Source organism: Anopheles gambiae, chromosome 3 (genome assembly GCF_943734735.2).
Source record: "Anopheles gambiae chromosome 3, idAnoGambNW_F1_1, whole genome shotgun sequence".
Taxonomy (NCBI): Eukaryota; Metazoa; Arthropoda; class Insecta; order Diptera; family Culicidae; genus Anopheles; species Anopheles gambiae.
The window spans coordinates 23477480-23499442 of NC_064602.1; the positions used below are offsets into that span (position 1 = coordinate 23477480).

Here is a 21963-nt window from a genome sequence, read left to right on the forward strand (position 1 = left end):
TTAATCTTTCCCTACATGTGCTCCCGGATGTTGCGACCGGAATCCGAGATGCCGGACAGTGCAACCTGGTACGTGGGCAGGTGTGTGTGTGTGTGTGAAGTGCCCATTACGGGACAAAAGTATATTTGTAGTATTTCGCCCGGTCGTAATGTAAACGAGCATCGGTATTTAGATGAATTGGCATTGTAGCGGTTTCTGCGGATCTGTCCCTTCGGTTGGGTTTGGTTGTTCCGTTTGCAAAAACCCCGACCGGGCTCCTTTGCCATGTCTTCGCGCTGCCGGTACAGAGGAGCAGCCGGGGGCATTTTCCTCACACGGCTAGGCCACGGTGTCCACGCGTTTCGGATCGCATAGGTGAATGTTTTCGGGTAGTGCGCCTGCATTACCCGGCGACGCTTCCGGACGGTGGTGTTTTACTCATAAATTACACGAAATGTTTCCAGGGACTTAAGCTCATTTCCTACCATTATTTGGTGTTGTCCCGTTTTTTGTTGTCGTTGTTGGCTGCCCTGTAACGGAAGGCCAAACGGGGTTTCCAAAGTTTGGGCGCAGGTTAGCAGAGCAGAAATCATCAAAACTCAATCGAATTATCCCTTTTCGGTAACGTGGCCTAGGCCGTGGCGAGATTACACTTCGACAATGTAGCCCAGCACAGGAGGAAACAAACGGTGTTATATATTTCTTTTTTGGACCCCGGGCAAAAGCGTGTGGTGTATGAATATGTAATTAAATCTTCCGATCGTTATTGAGCCGGCACCGGTGCCGAGGTTGTAAATTGGCTTGCGGGGTTACTGCGAGGGTTGCGTGAAGGGTGAATATCATCTAGCGTTCCATATGTTGCCAGAAATTTATGCATACCAGGTTTGCGTTGTCAGTGTGGTAGGATTTGGGGAGAAGTGGTCATAAGTTAACTGCTTTAAATACTAAAAAGATGTGACAAAACTGTCAGGCTCTATCGGTTGTACACAAAAATCTTAAAGTTCAATTTAAGTTGTGAAAATGAGGAAAATAGTAGTTCCAATTACTATCTTTTTATAGCAAAATGTACTCAGAAGCACAAATGAAGAGAGCACAGTGCAACATTAAAGTATTAAATTTTTTATTTTTTTTACATATTATTTAAATCATTCAGTTGTATTCTTTTTTGTGGTTTTCAATATCTTGTCAAGCATTTCTTTCAGTCCCTTTTATAGGTATAAATTAACATGTTTTCTAATTATTAGCATATTTTGTGAAAAAACGGCGTTCTTTAGTTGCTTTTTTAAATTAATAAATGAAAATTTCTAATTATTCTTCGAGGCTTAACGCCAAAATTCAATACTGGACATCATTGCCTTATTCAATTTTGCCTGTAAAAGCTGTCAAAACCTTGTACCATAACAATACACCATGTTTTTAAAAGGTTGAAAATCGAACAAGAAACATTCAGCATATTAGAAAAGTTAATAAATATGTCCTCAGAGAAAACATAATCTACATACAATATTTTTTTAGATTAAGGTTAAACTTTCTAAAAGTAATTTCACGTACATTACATGCCAATTGAAGGACTAAAACATAAAGCCACCTTAACAATGTATTGGTGCCATTTTCTCTCTTAAACTAATAGCATATTAGCACAACGTGTATGGGAAGATGCAATGCATTTCCCACGATCGCTCGGCACGACGAGTCCGCCGCCCACCCGCACGTACGCTGGGGGCTGGCTAAAATACAATTATGGCACATTTTGATGGACCCCGGGCTTCCAACGCTGGGCCGACGCCTAGCCGCCGACTGAATTAACGAACAGGCAGGATTAGCCCGCTGGGCGCGATGGGCGAAGGGCCCAGTAAATCTTAAAACTAACCATATTGACAACGGTACAAGGACTTCTAAATATATGTGTTGGGACCGTGTATATTACCGGGGGCTTGTCATATTAATACCGTACCACATCCACTGCCGACTGTGGGCAACGTGACCGACACAGCACGGGGACGACCCGGAGTATCGCATCTGTTACGATGTTATGGTTACGGTGCGCTCGTTCCAATCCCCCCATCCACACACACACAGAAACGGGCGGGTGGCAAGTTTATGTCGTCGAGGTGCGTACCCCGACTGTGCTGCTCTGCACAAAAATGATCCGTCCACGAAGTTTCGTCCTGGAGCGCGTCGCGGGCAAATGCCAGACCGGTGATGGTGGCCAGTTTAACGGCATGGTGGTGGCTATGTTTATGCGCCAACTGGGCCACCATTGTGTCCGTAGCACGGAGAGGGAGTTATTTGTCCCAGCTCCGTAACATCGCACCAATTAAGAAGAGGACCGTGTGATGAACTTCGTGCTATACGGCTTGGCGTACGGTCGTCAGCGTTTGCGGAGCCAGTGTCACAAAATGACAGGACATTCGCGCATAGTTGTGCTACCCATTTGCCCTTGCCCAACCGCTCGCTGTACGGTAGGTGTGAGTGTTGGGCGGTGTTCAACTTCCAAGCGGACGACCTCGAACGACCCAATGGAAGCTGTGAGTGCCAGTTGGGTAGTCGGGTGATGGTGGTAGTTGTTGGAAATTTATCTACAGCTAAGCCGGTACCAGTTACGCACACGGGCTCGTTAAGCGGTGATGTGTTTTTAGCAGTGGTTTATAGCGTTTAGGCTACGTAGAGTATGCTTATATGTGATTTAAATGAATTAGTTATATTAAGTAAATGAAGATAAAGAAAACTCATAAAACTAAGCAACAATGAATGAAAATTTCTGTTGTACTGAAATAAGGAAACTAAGGCTCATTTAATTAAAAGCTTGAACAAATGAAAATCGTTTCCGTTAACAGTGCCCACAATAATAATATTTGTTTCACAATAATGTATCAGTTATTCCAGATGATTTTCAACGAGCGTGAAGCTGGATTGAGTTTTAAAGTTCGTTGTGGTGTGTTGAAATTCAAGAGTAAGAACAAATATTTTACAGGGGTTTCCAAGTCACGACCTTACCGCCTTCAAGATGTGGTTGAACAGCTGTCACACATTGTATAGGCATCAGAATACATTTTTAGTTCTTACACATCACAAATCACAGTCAAATTCAATCCAGTTTAAGGCGTGTTGAAAATCATGTTTTTTTTTTTATTCAGAAAGAACGGCTTCGGCCGTATTGCTTAAATTGAAAATCATGTTAAAGAACTAAAAAAATATAGTTAAGCAAATACAACATTTGACATCTCTTGAAATCGCCATCGTTTTTTTCACCGGGGTTTGAAGCCGAATCTCATCACCCGTTGACAGGTCAAGTGTTGAACATCATGCTGAAGAAATTAAAAATTATTATGATGAACATGAATTAACAGAGTCATTAATTCTTGCACGCGATGAAAAGCAATGTTTCAATTCGAAAATGACTTGGAAACGCTGTATCTTGCTTCTAAACAAAAAGAAATATTCAAATATATTAGAATTTAAACGTTTCTTTTGAGTAAGTACTGTTCATTTTTCACTTTGAAAGCATTATTGAAGTGAATTATTAACAATACTGCTGTTAAAAATGTTTGACAACTGGTGAAAAACATCTCTCAAGCATTGAATAAGGCTCTCTAGCCAATTAGATAAGATATATAATTATGAGAAATAACCATTACCAACCTTTGTGCTGGTATAATAATAATACGCCTAATTGTAGTGGCAGCTTTGTGACGTTAACATTGGATCGAGAGACGATCTGACTATCCTTTTTATCCGTTATATGCCGCGTAGAAAATACGTCTTTGACGAGATTGGTTTTTTCTTTTTTATAGTTTGGAGGTAGGGATTGGGTTATGTTCGGATAGGTTAGGCGAACTTTTATAAGTCAAAACTTAATTATATTTGAGAAATGTAAACAGTAAGTGGCAAAGTGTAACTTTTGTAAGATAAGAATAACAAAGGAAAAATACAAGCATTATTACAATGATTAACAAAAAAAGGTCAAACGATGGAACAAATCGTGGTACAAAGATAATGAAATCACTAATTTGCTTAAATACATCAAAGAGTCATGTACGAGTAAAAAAAAACAACCCTTACACCCCACCCAATGCCATTACAAAACCTCGATTCGTGCTAAACTGTTCCGGCAAACAAAACGATACCGAAATGTACACCACCAATTACGCGATCGGCAGGTTACGGGAGTGTACCTTATTTGTTTGTTTCGTCTTTAGATTACACGTGACATTAATTGGTACTATATTCGTAAACGCTGCCGCCGTGAAGCACTTGCCCCGTGCGGAACGGGAACGGCCACAATCCCATACAATTGTTAATAGCAAAGATGGAACCAAAGGCAGCCCCGAAAGCAACAAAAGTAAACAGTATGTGTGTGTGTGTGTGTGTAGCGGTGGTTGTTTTTTTGTGTGTTTCTTTCTATAAATCTATCAACTCAAGTAGCTATTTTCACAAATTACGTTAGGATTTCTGTAATTAACTTTGCATTTTATCGCTACACTCTACCCACGTGTGGGTATGTGTGTAAGGGTGGCTGCACACTAAAGGGATGTGAAGGACTTTTCTGGTTCATTTGACTAGCTTCACCCCCATCCGCATGTCCGATATGCCCATTTGCGCGGGCCCGAGTTACCAATCACGACCGGTCACACTAATCGCGACCCCCACCACTACGCTAATGTGGCGGCTGTGCAATAATGGGGCCGCGGCGATGAGGATGCGCTTCTAGCCAGGCAGCTGGAGCCACCCATGGCGTGTTTTTGTGCTCCATTTGTGCCTCATTGCGCCGATACAGACGGCATACAGCATCGCGGTGCCGTCTTGTTGTTGCGAATCGTTCTTGCGCGTTTTGTCTTTCCAGTGCAATGCGACACAACGGATTAGCCCCCGGGGCGAATCTTTATGCTGCCTGGGTATCTTTGGGACAAAGCCCGAGCACAGTGGACAGTGGCCGACCCGAACGTACAAAAACCATTTACAATGAATCTTTTACCGATTTTGTTCCTGCCGGGAGGCAGCAGACCGTTACGGCCAATCCTGGAGCACGGGCACCCGTATTGGGCGTGTGTGAGATGTGGCAGGTGAAGAATAGAGAGAACACAAAAAAACCCACACGGTTAAGTGATCTTGATGTGCGGATCCATGAATTAGTTCACCCGGTTCCATCTAGACCTACCTTGGTAATCGTAGCACCTAAAAGGAAGGCGGGAAAAAGGTCACCATCTCATGTGCTTTATTTCTCTCCTTCTCGCTTTTCCACTTTCGGTAGGGCGCAAGGATAATTGCTGAATTATCTCGTTGACATTCACGTGAGGAAAAGCAGCACACAAACCCCATAAGCGGTGACCATCGGAATCTTTGCTCCGGGCGCTGCTGGACGTTCTTCCTTCTACCAGCTCCCCGGTACGGTACAGGACCGGCGACCACAACTGGCAAGCTCGCAAGACCGACAGACGACACCGGTGTCTTTCAAAGGCATAGGCATTAGCACTCTGATGGCCATTTTCTGCCGGCCTGTGTGGGACAATCACTGACATGACATGTGTGTGTGTGTGTGTGTGTGTGTGTGTGTGTGTGTGTGTGTGTGTGTGTGTGTGTGTGTGTCGTGTATTGTCTTTCCTAGTGAGGGTTGTGGAGAGGGCCGAAGCAAGCAACATAAAACAGCTCCAGGCTCAAACGGCGCCTTATCTAAACACTCATAAAGTACGGCGAGTGTAAAGGAGGTAAAAATATTTAATTATTTACGTCGAAGGCGTGTGATGTGTTTACATGCTGAGTGGATTCCCTTCACTGTTTGGGCCGAAGAATTTACATGACCCAAACTTGTTCGGGGCTTCCGGGCTCCGCATCTACCGGCGGGCGTGGAAATTTGTGACCACCAGTCACAGTCGCATGTGCTGGGCCTGGCCGGTTCGGTTGACTGACACGGAAGGCGCACACCCGTATGCGAAACTCGTTATCTTGAGCCCTGTGTGTCTGGGTGATGAGGCTGCCCTGCTCATGTCAGCAGGTCCTGCATCTTCAGCTGGAGCTGAGCTGGGTCACATAAAGTTATCAGTTTTATCGTCCTGACACTTCCATGCCTCGCTCTCCCTAGCCCTAATTACTGCGGCAAGAAGGTGCCACCATCGCGCGCACACACACACACACGCTTATGTAAACATTTGTCAAACTGAAAACTCATGTCGCCGGTGGTGGACCTGGTGAGGGTTTTTCCTTACACCCAGAGTGTCATTTTCGCATTTCGCCCGTTCACCAGCGCTTAATTGCAGCCCATTCCTGGTTTGTGTTAGTGTCTCTCTCGCTCTCTCCAGCTGGTTATTCATCCTTTCCGTCGCAAGCATCATTTTCCGGACGAAATATATGTTTATGCAATTTACAACGGGAGGTGTTATCATATTTCTCCAAAATAATACCCCGTAAAGCGGGCAAGGCCGAGGGTCATTAAGTTTGGGGAAAGATTTTCCCTTTTTTGCGTCTCCTTTTTGGGGGCTGGGGTTAACAACGGAGAGCACATTGCATTTGTTGTTGGGCAATTGTGGCAAAACATTTTTAAAGGCCAGTAACGCCGGCTCTAATGGATGGTGTATTAATTTCATACATGTCCTTACAGAAGGCGAGCGCCCGGTTGAAACGGGAAGCGATGGTTTTCTATAAATTCCACTATCTCTCAAGACAGCGCAACCCGCAGCGGAAACACATTAGCACAAACACGAGCCGGTTGGGTTGCGCTTTCCCACACAAACCCAACATTCCAACGGACCCAAGAGCCCACCGATGGCTAACGTAACATTGCGCGAAGAAAGCGATTGCTAAATATTTAACTATTCCGATATTTCCCAGCGGGTCATAAATTAGCTGCAAATGCGTCCGGTTTTGTGTGGACCAGATAGGGTGGGTTGGCAGGAGAATGTAGAACTGTGGGACAATAGCCCAACAGCGGGTGCAGGTAGATACAACAATTACATCGGGGAAAAAAGGGGCAGCAAGAGAACAAACCGAAACTATTATACTCACCGATTGGCGAACGATTTGCCGCAGCTAGTACAGATCGCCCGGCGGGATGGGCCGGCGTCCTCGTTCGGTTCGTCGCCCGGTGCACCGGCAGTCCCCACCGGCCTCTGCTCGTGGTGTATGTTATCAATGTGATTTTTGCGATTGGCCTTGCGCGTGAACGCCATCGGACAGTGCGGGCAGCGGTACAGCCGCTCGTCCGTGTGCTGGCGCAGGTGGCAGCGCAGGGACGCCTTGGAGAATGCTTTCCCGCACAGCGGGCAGGTGATTTTGGCGGGCGGGGCGGGCCTTTTTCCCCCGGCCCGATTCGGTCCCGACGGGGGATGGGACGGCTTTGCTTTGTCATCCAACTTTGATGAGTGCAAAATTTCGTGAAACAGAAATTCGGCCTGCGATGAGGTTCTGTGGGGTGTGGAGGGTGTGTTTTTTTTTCATTGTTGTTTGGTGTTGGGGAGGACACAAAAGAACACGACGGTGGGTGGGAGAGTGGAGGGGATAAAATAAATGAAATGAGAAAATTTTAATGAAGGTTGAAAAAGCGTCATTTACTCGTCCCTATATTCCGAACCATTCCGAGCCCTCCGTTCGTCGCTTACTGCCCGAGGGGCCATGTTTTGAGTGCTGCTCTCTTTTTCTCTTTCTTTCTCTCTTTCTCTCTCTATCTCTCTCTCTCTCTCTCTTTGTATCCCCATTGAATTATCCCCGAGCGGAGCTGGTCAGTGACGGGCGTGCGAATGTATTTTAAGTTTCCTACGAAACCTACCAGACCGATACGCATACCCGGCACTGGCAAGGGTACTGGAAATGGAAATGTTCGCACACTAAAACACGCACAGACGGCACACTCGCACAGGGGGGAGAGAGGGAGCGGGAAAATGGAAAATTAGCAAGGACAGCAACAAATAAGCAAACAGGTAAACACACTCCGGATACTCATCCTGGCTCATTTGGTACAGCAGCCAGGCCCGAAAGGACAATCGCCGTGGTGGTTCGATGGCTCACCAGAGGGAAGGTAAGTGAACAACAACAGCAAAGAAAAAAGAAGCAAAAAGAGAGAGTGAGAGCGCAGAGCCCTAAGCTATGGAACGGTGGTGGAGGAGACGGTGCTTTTGCCAGAAGGCAGCGTGCCTCGGAATACACATTTTCCGAGGCACCGATCGTATGTCCGACCGGTTTCGAGAGGGGGGAGGGCCCTTAACGATCCAGCGGGTCCGGGAAGGTACGTCGGAAGGTTCGATGAGGGACGGTTTAGGGGGGAGGGGGGAAGGTTTTTCACAGCCCTCCAGTGCTCCCCACGCTCCCAATTTGGGGCTAACAAATACCTGAATGGGCATATTTTACACTGCCAGCAAACGGCCGAACCGTCCTCGCCGATGGTGCCAACAATTTCATCAACGTAAACAGTATTATTTTCGGACGCATTATTAGCCATGGTGAAAAAGATTTCTGCTGACGCTTGCGGGCTCCGGCCGGCAACAATATTATCGCAATCCGAATTTGATACCACTGTCGATGGGGCTGAGGTGGCGGCGGCGGCGGCGCTGGTGGTGGCTGCCGGGCGTTGGACAGTGGGCGAAGGCTGTCGGACGGTCGGCCGGAGCGATTCCAATTTAATCCCGAGCGGCGTCGATGCGGAGGAGCGTTGGCCCGGTGGCCCGGTGGTGGGTGAATAATTTTCCATCATATCAACTGTTTGTACAGCGCGCGGCCGTAGCGGTTTTGTGACGTGATTTGATGAGATTTTTGACTCCCCCGTCCGCGAAGGCATCCGGGCATGAAAAGAAATCGGTGGAGAGAGGGGAGGAAACGGTGGACAGGTATTAGTGGCTTGGTGCGTGTTTTTGCTGCGCTGATGGTATGCGAAGCCTATCAAAGGACGTGATTTGTATCGGTAAGTGGGTTGGCATTGACGGGGAGTTAACATAAGGTGGAAATTTGTTTTTCCGAAAGCACTACGAAGTACAGGACATGTTGTGTAGAGAAAATTAATATTTTGGGTGAACAATTTTTATCTGATTAATAATGAAATTCTTATCACTACCGTGTTGGCATTGTTTTTAATGCCTCGATGATTTTGAGCTCAAAATAGGCTTGTATAAAATCCAATGTTTGGTTTGAAATCATAACCTGACAAAATTATCATAATTACAAAATCCTTCTCTTTTTGATTAAATTTGTGCATCAAAGTAATCTAGATTTATTATAATAGTTTTAAAATATAAAGTCTAAATAAAGGACGTTATTGTTCGGAGAGGAGTAGATTGTCATAAATAGCTATTATTAGGGCTCTTCACGATTCTAGTCAGCTTTTTGTGTGGAGTTTGACAGTTGGATGCTGAAATCATGTAAACACTCCATACAAAACTACACATAAAACTAGCCTGCAATTTTTAGTCTAGATTATTCTAGCCTCAAAGCTACAATAATATTTATTTATTTATGTATTTATTTATTTATTTATTTATTTATCAATTTATTTATTTATTTATCCCAAGATGCATTAAAGAGATCAGATGGTGAAATCTAGAATCAAGGTGAAATATATCCAGATGGTCTCATAGCATTTTTTTACAACCAATTTTAAACATCACTTTTTGACAGGACGGGTGAAAGTTTTTGCTCAAACAAACTTTCGGGAGGCTTGACGAATACACAAAACACTCATAAAATCTTCATAAAGTCTTCAAAATCTTCAGAAGCGATAAAAATCAGTCTCCAAAAGTCATACGCCTTGGAATAAGCTCACCTGTATACATTTTTGTGTATGGTGCATTTTTTGTGATGAAATGTTTAAAACACATACATTTTTGCAAAATCTTTACAAACAGTCGTAATTCGTCTAGTCCTGCCTAGGCCTCCTAATGGGCTTGTACATCAGTTACAGTGCATATTGGACGAGATACGACGAATATGAAGTTTTGATCTATACGCAGCTTGAACCACTGCCGGACCTGTTGATGAGGCTTACGACTAGATGACTGTTCCATTAGACTGGAGAACGAAAATTGTTCTCATGCTTTAAAATCTACCTCTCAAAAGTAGTCGTATGTGATACCTACATAGTTCCAAAAAGATTCCAAATGTTTATTGAACGACACTGAAAACCATCAATGAAACGATATTAAAGGTAAATCTTGACACTTATTAAAATCACATTAAATGAATTGTTTTAACCTTATGGACGGCATTTTGCCCCATGTTTTAATACGCAATACTACATGCCTTAAGCTGTACGAGTCCTTCAGAATATTTTATTATGTCAAATAATAATAACATTGTTCAAGATGATCTAATTTACTTTCATTTGTATCTGAAAAATTTGTGCTACACTCTTAGCTACAGCATATACACCCTTGACCCACAACACAAACCCAATCCCGGCACGTCCAGGCGTGCTCCAAAAACTTTCTGACAGTACAATTATTTAGCTGCCCATCACCGTTCTTTACTGGTGGCCAGATGCAACGGATTAGTCATCTGGCCCAAAATCGTGTATCCCAAAAGCACGAAAACGGGTTAGCGCATCGCAGGACGGAGCGCAGCCTGGCGCGTAGAATTTAACCAGTAAAAGTTATTCTTTACCCATGTCTCCCCCCTCTGGTCTGGAAAACTGATTTCCATTCCAAGGGCGCCTGCAAAATCGTCCACAAACGGGGCGGATGAGAGGTGGGTTTGGGAAAATAAAAACCGGTGAAATATGTACACTAACCTTTCGAGCGCTCATCAGCTGAGCCCTGCCCGGCCTGCTCGTCGACGGTCGTCGTGGCTGGTTCTGGTTCGGCATCGGGCGATTCTAGGAACGGAGGCACTACCGCCACCGCTACCGTGGAGGAATACAGATGTGTCTCCTTGCTGCCTAGTTTACGATCATTCATATTTACTTTAATTGAATCATTTGAGATAATTGAATTTGTGCCCGAAAGATGCGGCCGGGTTGCTGATGATGACGGTGAAGTTTCCGCCTGTGGGACTATCGCCGGCACTGCACCGCCGGTGAGCTGATGTGTCGTCGTCGTCGGCGTGGATGGTGCCGGAATCGAAAGCACTTCCGTCGGGGCGTACGGTGCCGGGCCCGCGGACGATGTCTCGGTGGAGGAATTGAAAAATGTACAATTTTTGTCACGTACGTGTCTGCCGAGTTCTTGCGCCAGGACGAAACATTCGCCACACTGAGGACAGCTGGAGCGCGGGCCGTGCGAGAGAACAGAAAATTAATAGATGAGTGAGTGCTATGAAGAAGGGACAGAAGGATGAAAAACTGTGCCCAGGGCTTGGGACCGAGAGTTTAGGAAATGAGCCGAGAAATTGGTCATCATTGAAGTTGAAGTGAATCATTTCGATGCAATTCCAATAAGACAATTTTTTAAAAATCCTTGAACTTTGAAGAGAGACGGAACTAACCTCAACCAATGCAGAAACTAATCAATCAACACTTACCTGTATTTCACCTCCGGATGACGGCTCGCAATATGCTCCTTCAGCTCCAAAACGTCGCCCAGCGTTTCCTTACACACCGAGCACGTCTTAGGCACCAGGCTTCCCTTCCGACGCTTTCTCGCCGACATAATTTTATGTTTCGAAGTCCTCCGATGCTGCACCGACTCCCGAGCCGTCTCGAACAAACACTCACAAATGGAACAGTAATAGTTCCCCAGCCGGTGCAGCTTCTGCCCGTGCTGCAGCAACCGCGTCCGATCGGGAAAGCTAGCCGGACACAGCTCACACGCGAACGTGTTCTGCACCTGCACCCGCACCTCGTCAATCACCTGCTCACTAACCGCGCCACAGTGCCGTTGATGCTGCCGCAGCTCAGCATTGTAGCGAAACTCCTGCTCGCAGCAGCTGCACCGGATGCGCGTAATCTTCCTTATAATGATCGGCACCGACCGATTGATAACGGCAATCACCTCCCGATGGTTCGCACCCATCAAGTGTGCCGTCATCTGGAAGTTACCCTCACACTCAAACTTACAGAAGCTGCACCAAAACTTGCCCCCACTGCCGGCCACACGCGCCTCATGCTCGCCCGACCGCCAATGCTCCATGAAGTAGTGCTCGCTGTTCGCGTAGAACCGGCACGGCTGACACTGGAACGGAGCCTGCAGCACGATGCGGTGCATGTTTTTCAGCACCACGTCAAAGCTGTGCCGCGGGTGGTTCAGCATCCGCCGGTAGTGGTAGCGCGAGATCAGATGCTTGCCGAGCAGGTGTGTCGGCAGCCGCGTCTTACAGACGGCGCACTTGGTGTAGTAGCATTTGCGCTTTCGCTTTCCCTCGTCCCGGGCGGCGGTGGTGTCCGTTTCTTCCAACGGCTTTACGACGGTGCTACTACTAACACCACTCGTCGTGGCCGGCTCCACTAGCCGCTTCGACAGCTCGTTCGCGTACAGCGTCGGCTTAATCGCACGCTCCAGCTCGCATTCCTCCTGGGCCCGCTTCAGGTGCAGATTTGATTGAAGATGTCGCTCGTACACGTGGCGCGAGGCGAGCCGCCGGTTGCAAATGCTGCACCAGTAATTGTCCTCGTAGCCTCTGACCGGCGCCTCGCTCCGCTTGTACTCCAGCCGCGTAATCTTCGACCCGGGCACCCACTTGCCGCGCGTGTGCCCGGGCGGCGGTGGGAAACTCTTGAAGCAATCAGTGTCCTCCTCGTCCGGCTCGCCGGTGGCGCACTTGTCCAGCGGCGAGCCGGGCGGCCAGTGGCGCCACTGCGACGTGCTGCGCAGTGCGTTCGGTGATGGACGGTTTTCCGGCTTCCACTTGCCGCCGGTGTGCGTGCGGGGCGGCGCATTGTAGTCGCACTCCTCGTCCTCGCTGTCGTCGTCCGACGGTTCCGGCGACTCCTGGTGGAATATCGGGTACAGCTCCACCTTTTTGTGGCCACTGATAGCGCTGACAGCTTTCATAAGCTTATCGGACTCGTTCGGTGTCGCCAGCCAGTCGTCCGGCAGTTGATGATGTTGCTGCTGCTGTTGTTGCTGTTGCTGTTGCTGCTGCTGCTGATCTGCTTCGAGCTGTAGGCTGGCGAGAATGACGTTACGGGTGCGGGTTTTCGGTCTAGACTGCGCCATGGCTAGCTTTGCCGCAACCGGGATGCAACCGGCTCCAGTAACACCGCCGGCACTCGGACCCGGCTGGGTGGCTGCTTGCTGCTTCTGCTTGCTGCTGCTCTGCAGCTCAAGCGAGTAAAAGAACAGATCCGCTCCCAGCTCGTACTCAAAGTTCACCTCGTTCTTGTAGTCGGCACCGGCGGCTTTCGACCCGTCCGACCGGTGATGCACCGGGTCAGCGTGGTGCTCATGATGCTCATGGTGATGATGATGATGATGAGGCTCCAGCTCGTAGTTATGGTAGTCATAGCTCGGCACTTTCTTATGCTGCTCCTGCTCCTTGATTGTTTTGCCAAAGTCAAACGTCCCATAGGGCGCCGGTTCCGCCGGTGTGGCTACGGTCGGCTGATCATCGCCGTCCCCATCAGCCGCAGCCGAACTGGGCGGAAGACCACCGGTACCATCACCTGAAGATTTGCCGGCCGGTTGCTGCTGCTGCTGCTGCTGCGTGCAGTTCGCCTTACGGTGCTTGATGTAATTTTCAATTCCCTCCACGGTGCTGCCACACTTGATGCAGAGATGGGTGTCGTCCAGCTCGGTGTCCTCCTCTTCGGCGAGCATTTCTGCCGCAGTAGATTAGCGCTGCGAGTGTGGATGCGTGCCGCAATCGAACGGGACCGTGGGCCGTGTGGATGAAGTTTGCGGTCGCGCCTTTGACACACGAGCGGCACCGTTGAGCGCAACGGTCGAACGGTCTGGCGAAAACAGGAAGTAAATCAAACTTTAGACATAAGCGAAGCATTTAAGAAGCGGATCCCTCCTCCCCCCCCTTCCCACCATGAAGAGAAGCCCCCGAGAGAGCCTCTCGTGTGGATCCGGTTTGGAGCTAGAGTACGGTGACAGCCGAACGATGACAACAACGGCTACGACGACGGCGACGGCCAGCGGATCGAACCGTGGTGCCTTGAGAGCGCTCGTTTTGCATAGCTAATGGGCATGAAGGTAGGAAGCTTCATTATGATGAGGAAACGAACGAGGTGCATCCGTGGGCTTGTGTGTAAGAGTGCACAAACCCGGGGGATCCCTCGTGAGGGCCGAATCAGTTCTGCATCGTGTCTAACGTGTGTGCACATGAGCTGTGTGTGTGTGTGGATATGTTCGAGAAGGTGATAAAGAACTTTCTGATAAATATATCATGTGAAAACATTTATTGTCTCCCTTTACGCCTTTCCTCACCCTGGTGGAGGTTTTCTTGAGGGAGCAACATTGAACCAGGCGTTCGGTGCTACACAATGCTGATGCTCTTGCCGTTGGCCGTGTCCCACCTCGGTCCAACGTCACCTGCTTTTCGGGACAAGTTCGGTTCGTTGTTTTACGGAGATAAAATATCAGTCTCTCCCAGTGGTTTGAGAAAACATCATGACGACGATGACGATGGTTAGAAGATGATGAGGAAAGGAAGTTTGGAAGCGATGGTAAACCGGATGGCTTCGTAGGGTTTTGGAGACTTCCCGGAAGCATGGAGCACAGGAGAGGGCAGGACAACTTTCAAGCGAGAAGAATTAAGGGGACTGCTGGGGAACTTCCCCGAGGCTGCCAAAACGTACGGAGGAGGAGGAGAAGGAGAACACGAGTCTCCATTAACTGGGCCCCGGGAGTTGACCCGTGTTCCGGGAGGAAAATTTAGACACGGCAAGACAAGGAACGCTTCAGTCTCTCGGAGGCTCCGGAGCACACAAATTCCGACACTTTTGCCGGTACGCGGCAAGCGGGCCAGCCCTCTGACGATGATGATAAAGCTCGGTTGCTAGTTGTGCAGCAACAAAAGGGCTAACATACATTACTGGCATTGCAGCCGGGGGAGAAAGGCGACCTGGCGGAGGTACGGGGCACACAAAGTACAGCCCGAACCTGACACAAAGAAGCCACCGGTTACACGGTTGAAACATTGTTCACTTAGCACCGGCCGAAGCATACACGGTGTGGCGTGTGACTTCCATCCGACACACACACACACCCGCTGGAAGGGACAGTGCCCTGTACAAGCGATATCTTTTAACATACTGCCATATCGGCTGCAACCCACCTCTCTCTGTAACACATTCCTCGTGGGTTTGGTAGGGTAGGGGAAGAGCACTCCACCTACAGGGACTGACCAGCAACTCCCGCATTGTCCGTGGCCGTCGAGCGGTTACCGTGGCGCTCGGGCAGCATTGCTGAATGTTATGATCCCTGAGGAGGATGATTATACTGCCATCTAGAGCTTGTTACGGTCATAAAACTGAAATCCTTATTTTGATGAATGGGCAAAGTTGTTGTCTAATTGTTGGAATAAATTCTGTTTGATATATCACATGGTTATTACACAAATTTATGTACACATAGACATGGTTCTCTAGCCCCACCCCACTCCCAAAACCCGAAGCTACCGGATGGAAAACTTACTACCCCTGGTGCCGTGAACGTGTGAACAGTGATGGGCATCCTTTTAGCAGAGCGTGTCCAATCAGTTAATTAGGAGACGAGAAATGTAGGGAAACTGATTTGAGAAGAAAAATAACTGTTAAGGAGTTAGCGATTGAAATTGTCCCAACAATCAGCTCATTAGAACAATTAGCATTTGAAGATAATTCTTCAAATATTTGTCAAAATAATAATCCAAATTGATCTAAGGGGGAAATCCTTCAGAATAATTATTCTTTTGGACTCAAAGGTTTATTTCCATAAGATTGAACTGTTTTTAGAATATTTATTCTTTTGGACTAAAAAGTTTATTTCCATAAGATTGAACTGTTTAATTGAAAAAATACGTCGAACATAAATGACATAACATTCTTATCACCAGCTAACAGCTTGGTTTCAAATTTCTTACAGTTCAAATCGTAACAAAATTAAAATCATTACTATTATCAAGCCCACCACTGTACGCCGTTATCAAACAGGTTATATTGAAACATCGGTAGTAACTCTTTTCGGGACCAGCCAGCAACCAGAAACCTTTTGCTACTTTTGCACGTTTTCATTTCGTTCGGGCTGTCTTTGAATAAGGTCAGCATCGCCCATCGTCCTCCACGGCCACGGGCCGGGAAAGGCCGGCCCGGCGAGAGAAACAGGCCATCCCTCATCAGTGAACGACATCATGCAAAAAGGGAAGTTTTCTTGCACGCGGGCGCAACACTCGGACCGGTCGAAGTCTCCGAGGTCCAGCAGCAGCACCAGTGGTCCAGAGTTTAGCGTCATTGAGGTTCGGAGGGGCAAGGATAGCTCCAATCGGGGCGTGTAACTTTCATTTACCGGTTCCCGGGGCCCCTGGGGCAGCCATGAATGGTACGGTCCTGTAGAAACATTAATAAATATATCTAATTACGTTTGCAAAGGTTTCGGGTGATGGTACCCGGCAGACACATCGGTTGCGTGGTGTGTGCGCACTCGATCAAACAACTGTTTGGAGAGTCCATTTGGAGGCCCTGCGAAAATGAACGAGCACGTGCGATCGGCAGGTTCGGCCGGCTCGTTGATGATCTTTTGCGTTTGCAGTGGTGAAGCTTGGTGCTTCTAGTAACATGATGGTGCTTAATCCAACAGCTCCCTCTCCGTTGCTGTGGCTGCATTGTATCACAAAACAACGGATGATACAGAAACGCAGCACCCGTACCGAGTGGCGAATGGTTTTTGTGAGTGAAAATTCATCATGCAAATAGTAGCGACTGAGTGTGTCGGAATGGTGGTACGGGTTAGTTGCAAAATGGAAGAACATAGAGCACCAGCACAAGGATGTGGGTGTGTGTTAATGGTCCCAGAGAAAGGGGGGAGTAAAAGATTGTAAAAGATCGTAAATTTTCTAAGCTGTTAATAACTCATGATTAAGTCGTGTAGGAGCGGAAGTACGAGTGCAATTTTACACCCGAACAGTAGCAGGCAAAGTTTGAGCCGAAAAAGATTATGCTCTATGTTTTACGATTGTGGTTTCTAGTGCAAGCGGCCTGGGACGCTTGTTTACACACATGTACGAGTGAATATTCCGTTCAAGATGTGCGCAGAAAAATGACGACTCTTAATGTCGCTTAAACATTAGACAAATTTTGATAATCAGGTACTTTGTATGGATTAGCGAGGAGAATCAGTCATTTTGAATGAGCATTGTATCACTGGCTGGAAGCTACCAAAATGACTGTATTTCTTGGTTTTTGGGAACAACTTGTAAAGTGAATGAAGAGAGCCATTTGTTTGGTCATGTGCTTTATGGTAAAATTGGTTACTATTGTTCCTAGAGGAGGAACTTGCAATGGGTGAAATCCAATTACATATTAGGGCAAATACAACAGAGTGTCAAACTCCACGAAAAGGGGCTAGGAAGATTCCAGTCGACTGTATGGTATGAAGTATGGTATTATTATTTACGATATGTAGTTTGATAATCCGGGAAATTTGAAGCTTTCCTGCAACGATCGAGAAATGTAAAAAGTGTTCCTTTTTCACGACGCAATCATACTGGCCTGTGTCAGTCGATGTTATAGAGAGACGATTTAGATGGAATTTTATTCAATTCAGTCTTATAAAGTATATACATGAAGAATTATAGTCTTAGTTCGTTAGGCCTCTAGGCTTGAAGTACTCAATCATAGCAGAGTATGGATTGCATTGTTTCAAACCTCCAATGATTTTTCAATATTAATATCAAAATCATTGGATCAATATCCATTGATAAGATCGCAGTATTTGTTCAATATTGAGTAATTTTAAACGGCCTGTGATGGTCGTTAGATAGGTCCTTGCAAATCGCATTTGGCACATGGGCTGAAGTATGTTATTACTAAAAATATTACTATTCAACATGAAAAACTCGTCGTAGTATTTTATGAAAAGTGTTAGTAACTGTATGAACTTTTTCTTTATTTTCTGAGTCTGTTGTAAGATTATAGAAAAAAGCCTGTAATATACTTGTTAGTCCTAACGATCACCTATAAGTGATCCTTAAATTAAATCAAAAATACATTTAAATATAAGATCTTATCAAAACTATACAATTATAACAGTTAAAAGGAATGCATTGGTCCATTTCATATTTCAAGGCAAATAATTAACTATACAAGTAAAAAAATGTTGCTATCTATTAACTCTAACCTCCTAACTCTAAACGCATCTCTGCTCACAAATTGGTACGGAACTGAACCGTTAGACACAAGAGTACACACATACCGGATGCGGGTTCTGATTTGCAGGATATTGAAAACAATAAAATTGTCCCTGAGGTCTCTTAAATTTCGTCCCGGGGACGTCTTTCCGACCGGGACAGCGGTAGTAAAACTTTGCGCCAACATGCGCTCGGGCGAACGCTGTCCGGACGCTGTTCTTCGCATATTTTCCATCCAGTGTCCGGCCACACGGTTGACAATCGGTTCCACGTTCCACTGTCCGATTTTGCAACAGTGGGACGCGTGTGGGAGAGAACGGTACCGTGTGAGGTTAGGATGGCACTGATATCGTAGTCGGTCGGAACTAACTTGACGACACCGGACCTTGCGTCAAGGATAGCGCAAACGGTCAACAGTGATACAGTTACAGTCCGAACACGCTACTTACGACCAAGGGCTTGTCTTGATAACCACGAAACCCGGTCAGTTGTGGATGCAGAATCGGTTGCGGACTTGTGCCGTGCGCAGGAGCGACCTAATTGACCCAAGGGACAAAGTCGTCAGTACACCGAGGTCTGTCCCAACCATGGAGTGTTTCTTGCCGATAGTAAAGGTCCAATGCCTTGATAGTGTGCTAAAGGAGAGGAAAATTGAGAGTGACTAGTTCGCAGGTGGCCCTACAGCATCGAAATTAGTTTTTGTTACCAATAACTGTTCCCTTTTTCACATTTGTTTCTTCAATGTCAATTAATAAAAAGAATCCTTCCTAAAACTGCATGTTAAAACTTGTGTCCAATATACTTATTTAACGTACCTAACACATCATCTGCTGAATTGATTAGCGTACGAATAAAAAAACCACTCCAGTAAAAACTCACACCAAGAAACACGTACCCTTGCAAGCCCTCGGGAGCCCGTTAAAGCCACCAATAAACACCGGATCTAACAATTGCTATTTAAAGCACTCTCATAACTCGCTCTGATTTAATGTTTCGCGCTTCAAATTCCTGCGGTTATTAGCCACAAATACCGCAAGCCGTAACGTGTGCGAGCCGCGCGCCCGTAATGCCCGTGGCGCGACGGAATGCGCGATCCCTGTACAGTACATGGTGAACGGTTCTGCTTACGGAGCGCCAAAAATGACTACGCTCGTTTTACCCCAAAAATTACTGACCGAAGCCAAACGGCCGAGGTCGGTGGAGGCTTTGCACGTGGAGGCACACACGTGTTGGGTTGGGTTATGCTTCTCCACCGAAATCCAACACGTCAGGTAGCGTTCGCACACCGTGCGGAGTAGAATGTGCCACTCGACGACGACGATGACGACGATGAAGCAAGGATACTACCATCGCGTCTGCCGGCTCCGGTCTACGGGTTTCCCGAAGGCCGGAAGGACATGTATGTTTTGTCGTCGTATTAGCGTGTTTAGCTGAAGATAAATGCTTCCTCGCATGCTCGTTGCGGAGCGTGGTCTCACTGGAGCTTTGGACCCGAGGCACGACGGACGTGGTCAAAGTAGAAAGTAGACTACGATCTATCGGTGGCATCGCCGCATAACGGTAGGCGGTAGTGGCAATTGCATATTGCTCCTAGCTCCGGTTACCGGTTCGTATAAACGCACACACACGTATGTTTTAGATTGACTTCTGCGAGCTGCGAGAAGGCTTCACTTTTGCTATGGATGATAGTGGCCGGTCCGGCGTACGTAAAGTAAGGCCCCTGCCGTGTTAGTTTGAAAGATATTTGCGTACGGAGCGGCGAGCTGATTGTTTATGCGTCCGGCTACACTTGGTGCATTATTTTGCGGGCAGCGGGACAGTGCCGAAACGGTGCGCGAAGCACGTGGGCAAGTGTTAAGTAGAACATTACTGGAAGGCTGTACGGGCTTTTAAGCAACAAGATGCGTTGGACAAAATATGAACTACAAGCGAACATTTAACACACAACCGCCGGGGGGTTTGGGACTATGGTTCAGGTTGGTTTTAGACAGCCCAGAATGTTATGAAATGAAGGAGGCGAAGGAAGTGATCGTTTGGCACGTAGAAACATGTAGGCCAGAGCCCTCTAAAGTTTCATAAAAATATAAATTCCAATGAATGTTAAATACTTTTTGAATAGGTTCGCTAAAATACGAATAAAATGTGCTGAATTTTGTACAGAAATTTCATAATATTCTTTTAGTTTGAAGTGTATCTGGTTCTTAAGAGAATTTAAAAGCCTTCAAAATAACAAAATACTCTCACAATACTTCTTAATAAAAAGCTCAATTTTGTCCATTTTCAAGTACACACTGTGCATACAGCATGCTTAAATTTGTCCAGGAAGAGTAACCAAATCTCAGAAGCAGCAGAACACTCATCGTCATCGTCGTTCAAACGTACGGTTCTCCCCTTGGAAGCAGAGCTCACTTCACTTCCCTTCAACACTTTGCGCAAGGCGCAGACCCATGGGCACAAAGTAGTTGCACCTTCCCCCGCGCGCACTGGTATGAACCAGTCCAATTTACGCCATTTAACGGTAGATTTAAATCAAAACACCGGAGAACTGCCTATTTCCTGTGTAGCTGTGTTTGCATCCTGCCCAACAGCAGGGGGATCCTGCGTTTTGCATTAAGAGTTGCTTCTGTCGTACTTGGTACTTGCGGCGTTGCGTACACTTTCGTCGGATGCGTTTTGCTAAAGAGATGGGCTCCGTACGGAGAAGAGATTTCGGGTTTCGTGCTGAGTGTACTGTACGATGAATTCACACAAACACACACACACACACGCACAAGTGCGTTTGCTGTACCGGGAACGCTCCGGCACTGACAAATTGACGATATAATATCGGGAGTAATGAATAATTTCGACTCCCGTGGGATACATCAATCGTGCGAAATGTTTCCACGTGCCTAATATGAAGTAAGAGCGTTAGCTTTACGTCAGCTTTGGCAATGGTTGTTGGTTTGGGGGAAAATAATTAGGGAAAAAAATAATATGATAAATGTTTTTATGCGAAAGAAATTAGGGAAAAAATTGATTTAATTTCTTTTCCTTTTTAACTCATTAGCGGCCTACTAGAGAGGTTGAAGAATATGCTTATTCTTATAAAATAATTATATAATTCTTATACTAAAAAGAGTTAAAAATATGTTTTAAAGTACATCCTTTGGTCTATTTAATCAACGTTTTTGTTACTGTATTTCAGTAACAGTGAGTCGTTTATGTCATATTTGCATTTCTGAATCATTAACTGATAAAATTACATGAATCAAAGTTATGTTAGAGGACCTTGATAAATTAAGGAAGTCCAATAAAATGAAAATACTTTCGCCAATAGATCTGATGACAACCAATTCAGTATAGAAAAACACAAAAATAACTCTCATCATCCGACTATAGAATCTTAGCATATAGTTGAAGAATTTAAGCGTCCAAAAGTATTGAATTTTATAAGGGCATCTAATAATAGAGATATAGTGTACAGAGATATACATCAGTTCTTGAGTTTCTTTTACCAACAATGTAAGAACAATAATCAAGCATGAAATAGCTCAACGCGGTCAGTCACTTTTTTTGAATAACTTGTTATACTGTATCTCTTTGATTTGTATAGATTTGACTATGGCCTTCTTCAACGAGAATGTTTGTTTGAATAGTCCTAACCTGATGTCTAAAATTGTTACAAAACAAGCCATAAAACTATCTCATTATCTTATAAACAGAAATGATACAAAACAAGCTATAAAACTATCTCATTGTATCATAAAGTTTGGAACAAGGTTGCCATTCTTTTACGGCTAGGTAAGAGGATTAGGTCTCCTT

General features: G+C 46.1%; 1 protein-coding gene across 1 annotated transcript in view; it reads right to left on the minus strand.

Annotated features, from left to right (window-relative positions):
* LOC1279983 (zinc finger protein 236) overlaps positions 1–21963 on the minus strand; it is a 70945-nt gene that overhangs the window by 24450 nt on the left and 24532 nt on the right. Inside the window, exons 2-5 of the mRNA XM_061658471.1 lie at positions 11413–13780; positions 10685–11154; positions 8298–8664; positions 6979–7377 (exon numbers count right to left, since the gene is read on the minus strand). Of these exons, the coding sequence (XP_061514455.1) occupies positions 6979–7377; positions 8298–8664; positions 10685–11154; positions 11413–13646 (3470 nt within the window). The 5' untranslated portion in view covers positions 13647–13780. The remainder of the gene's footprint in view (positions 1–6978; positions 7378–8297; positions 8665–10684; positions 11155–11412; positions 13781–21963) is intronic.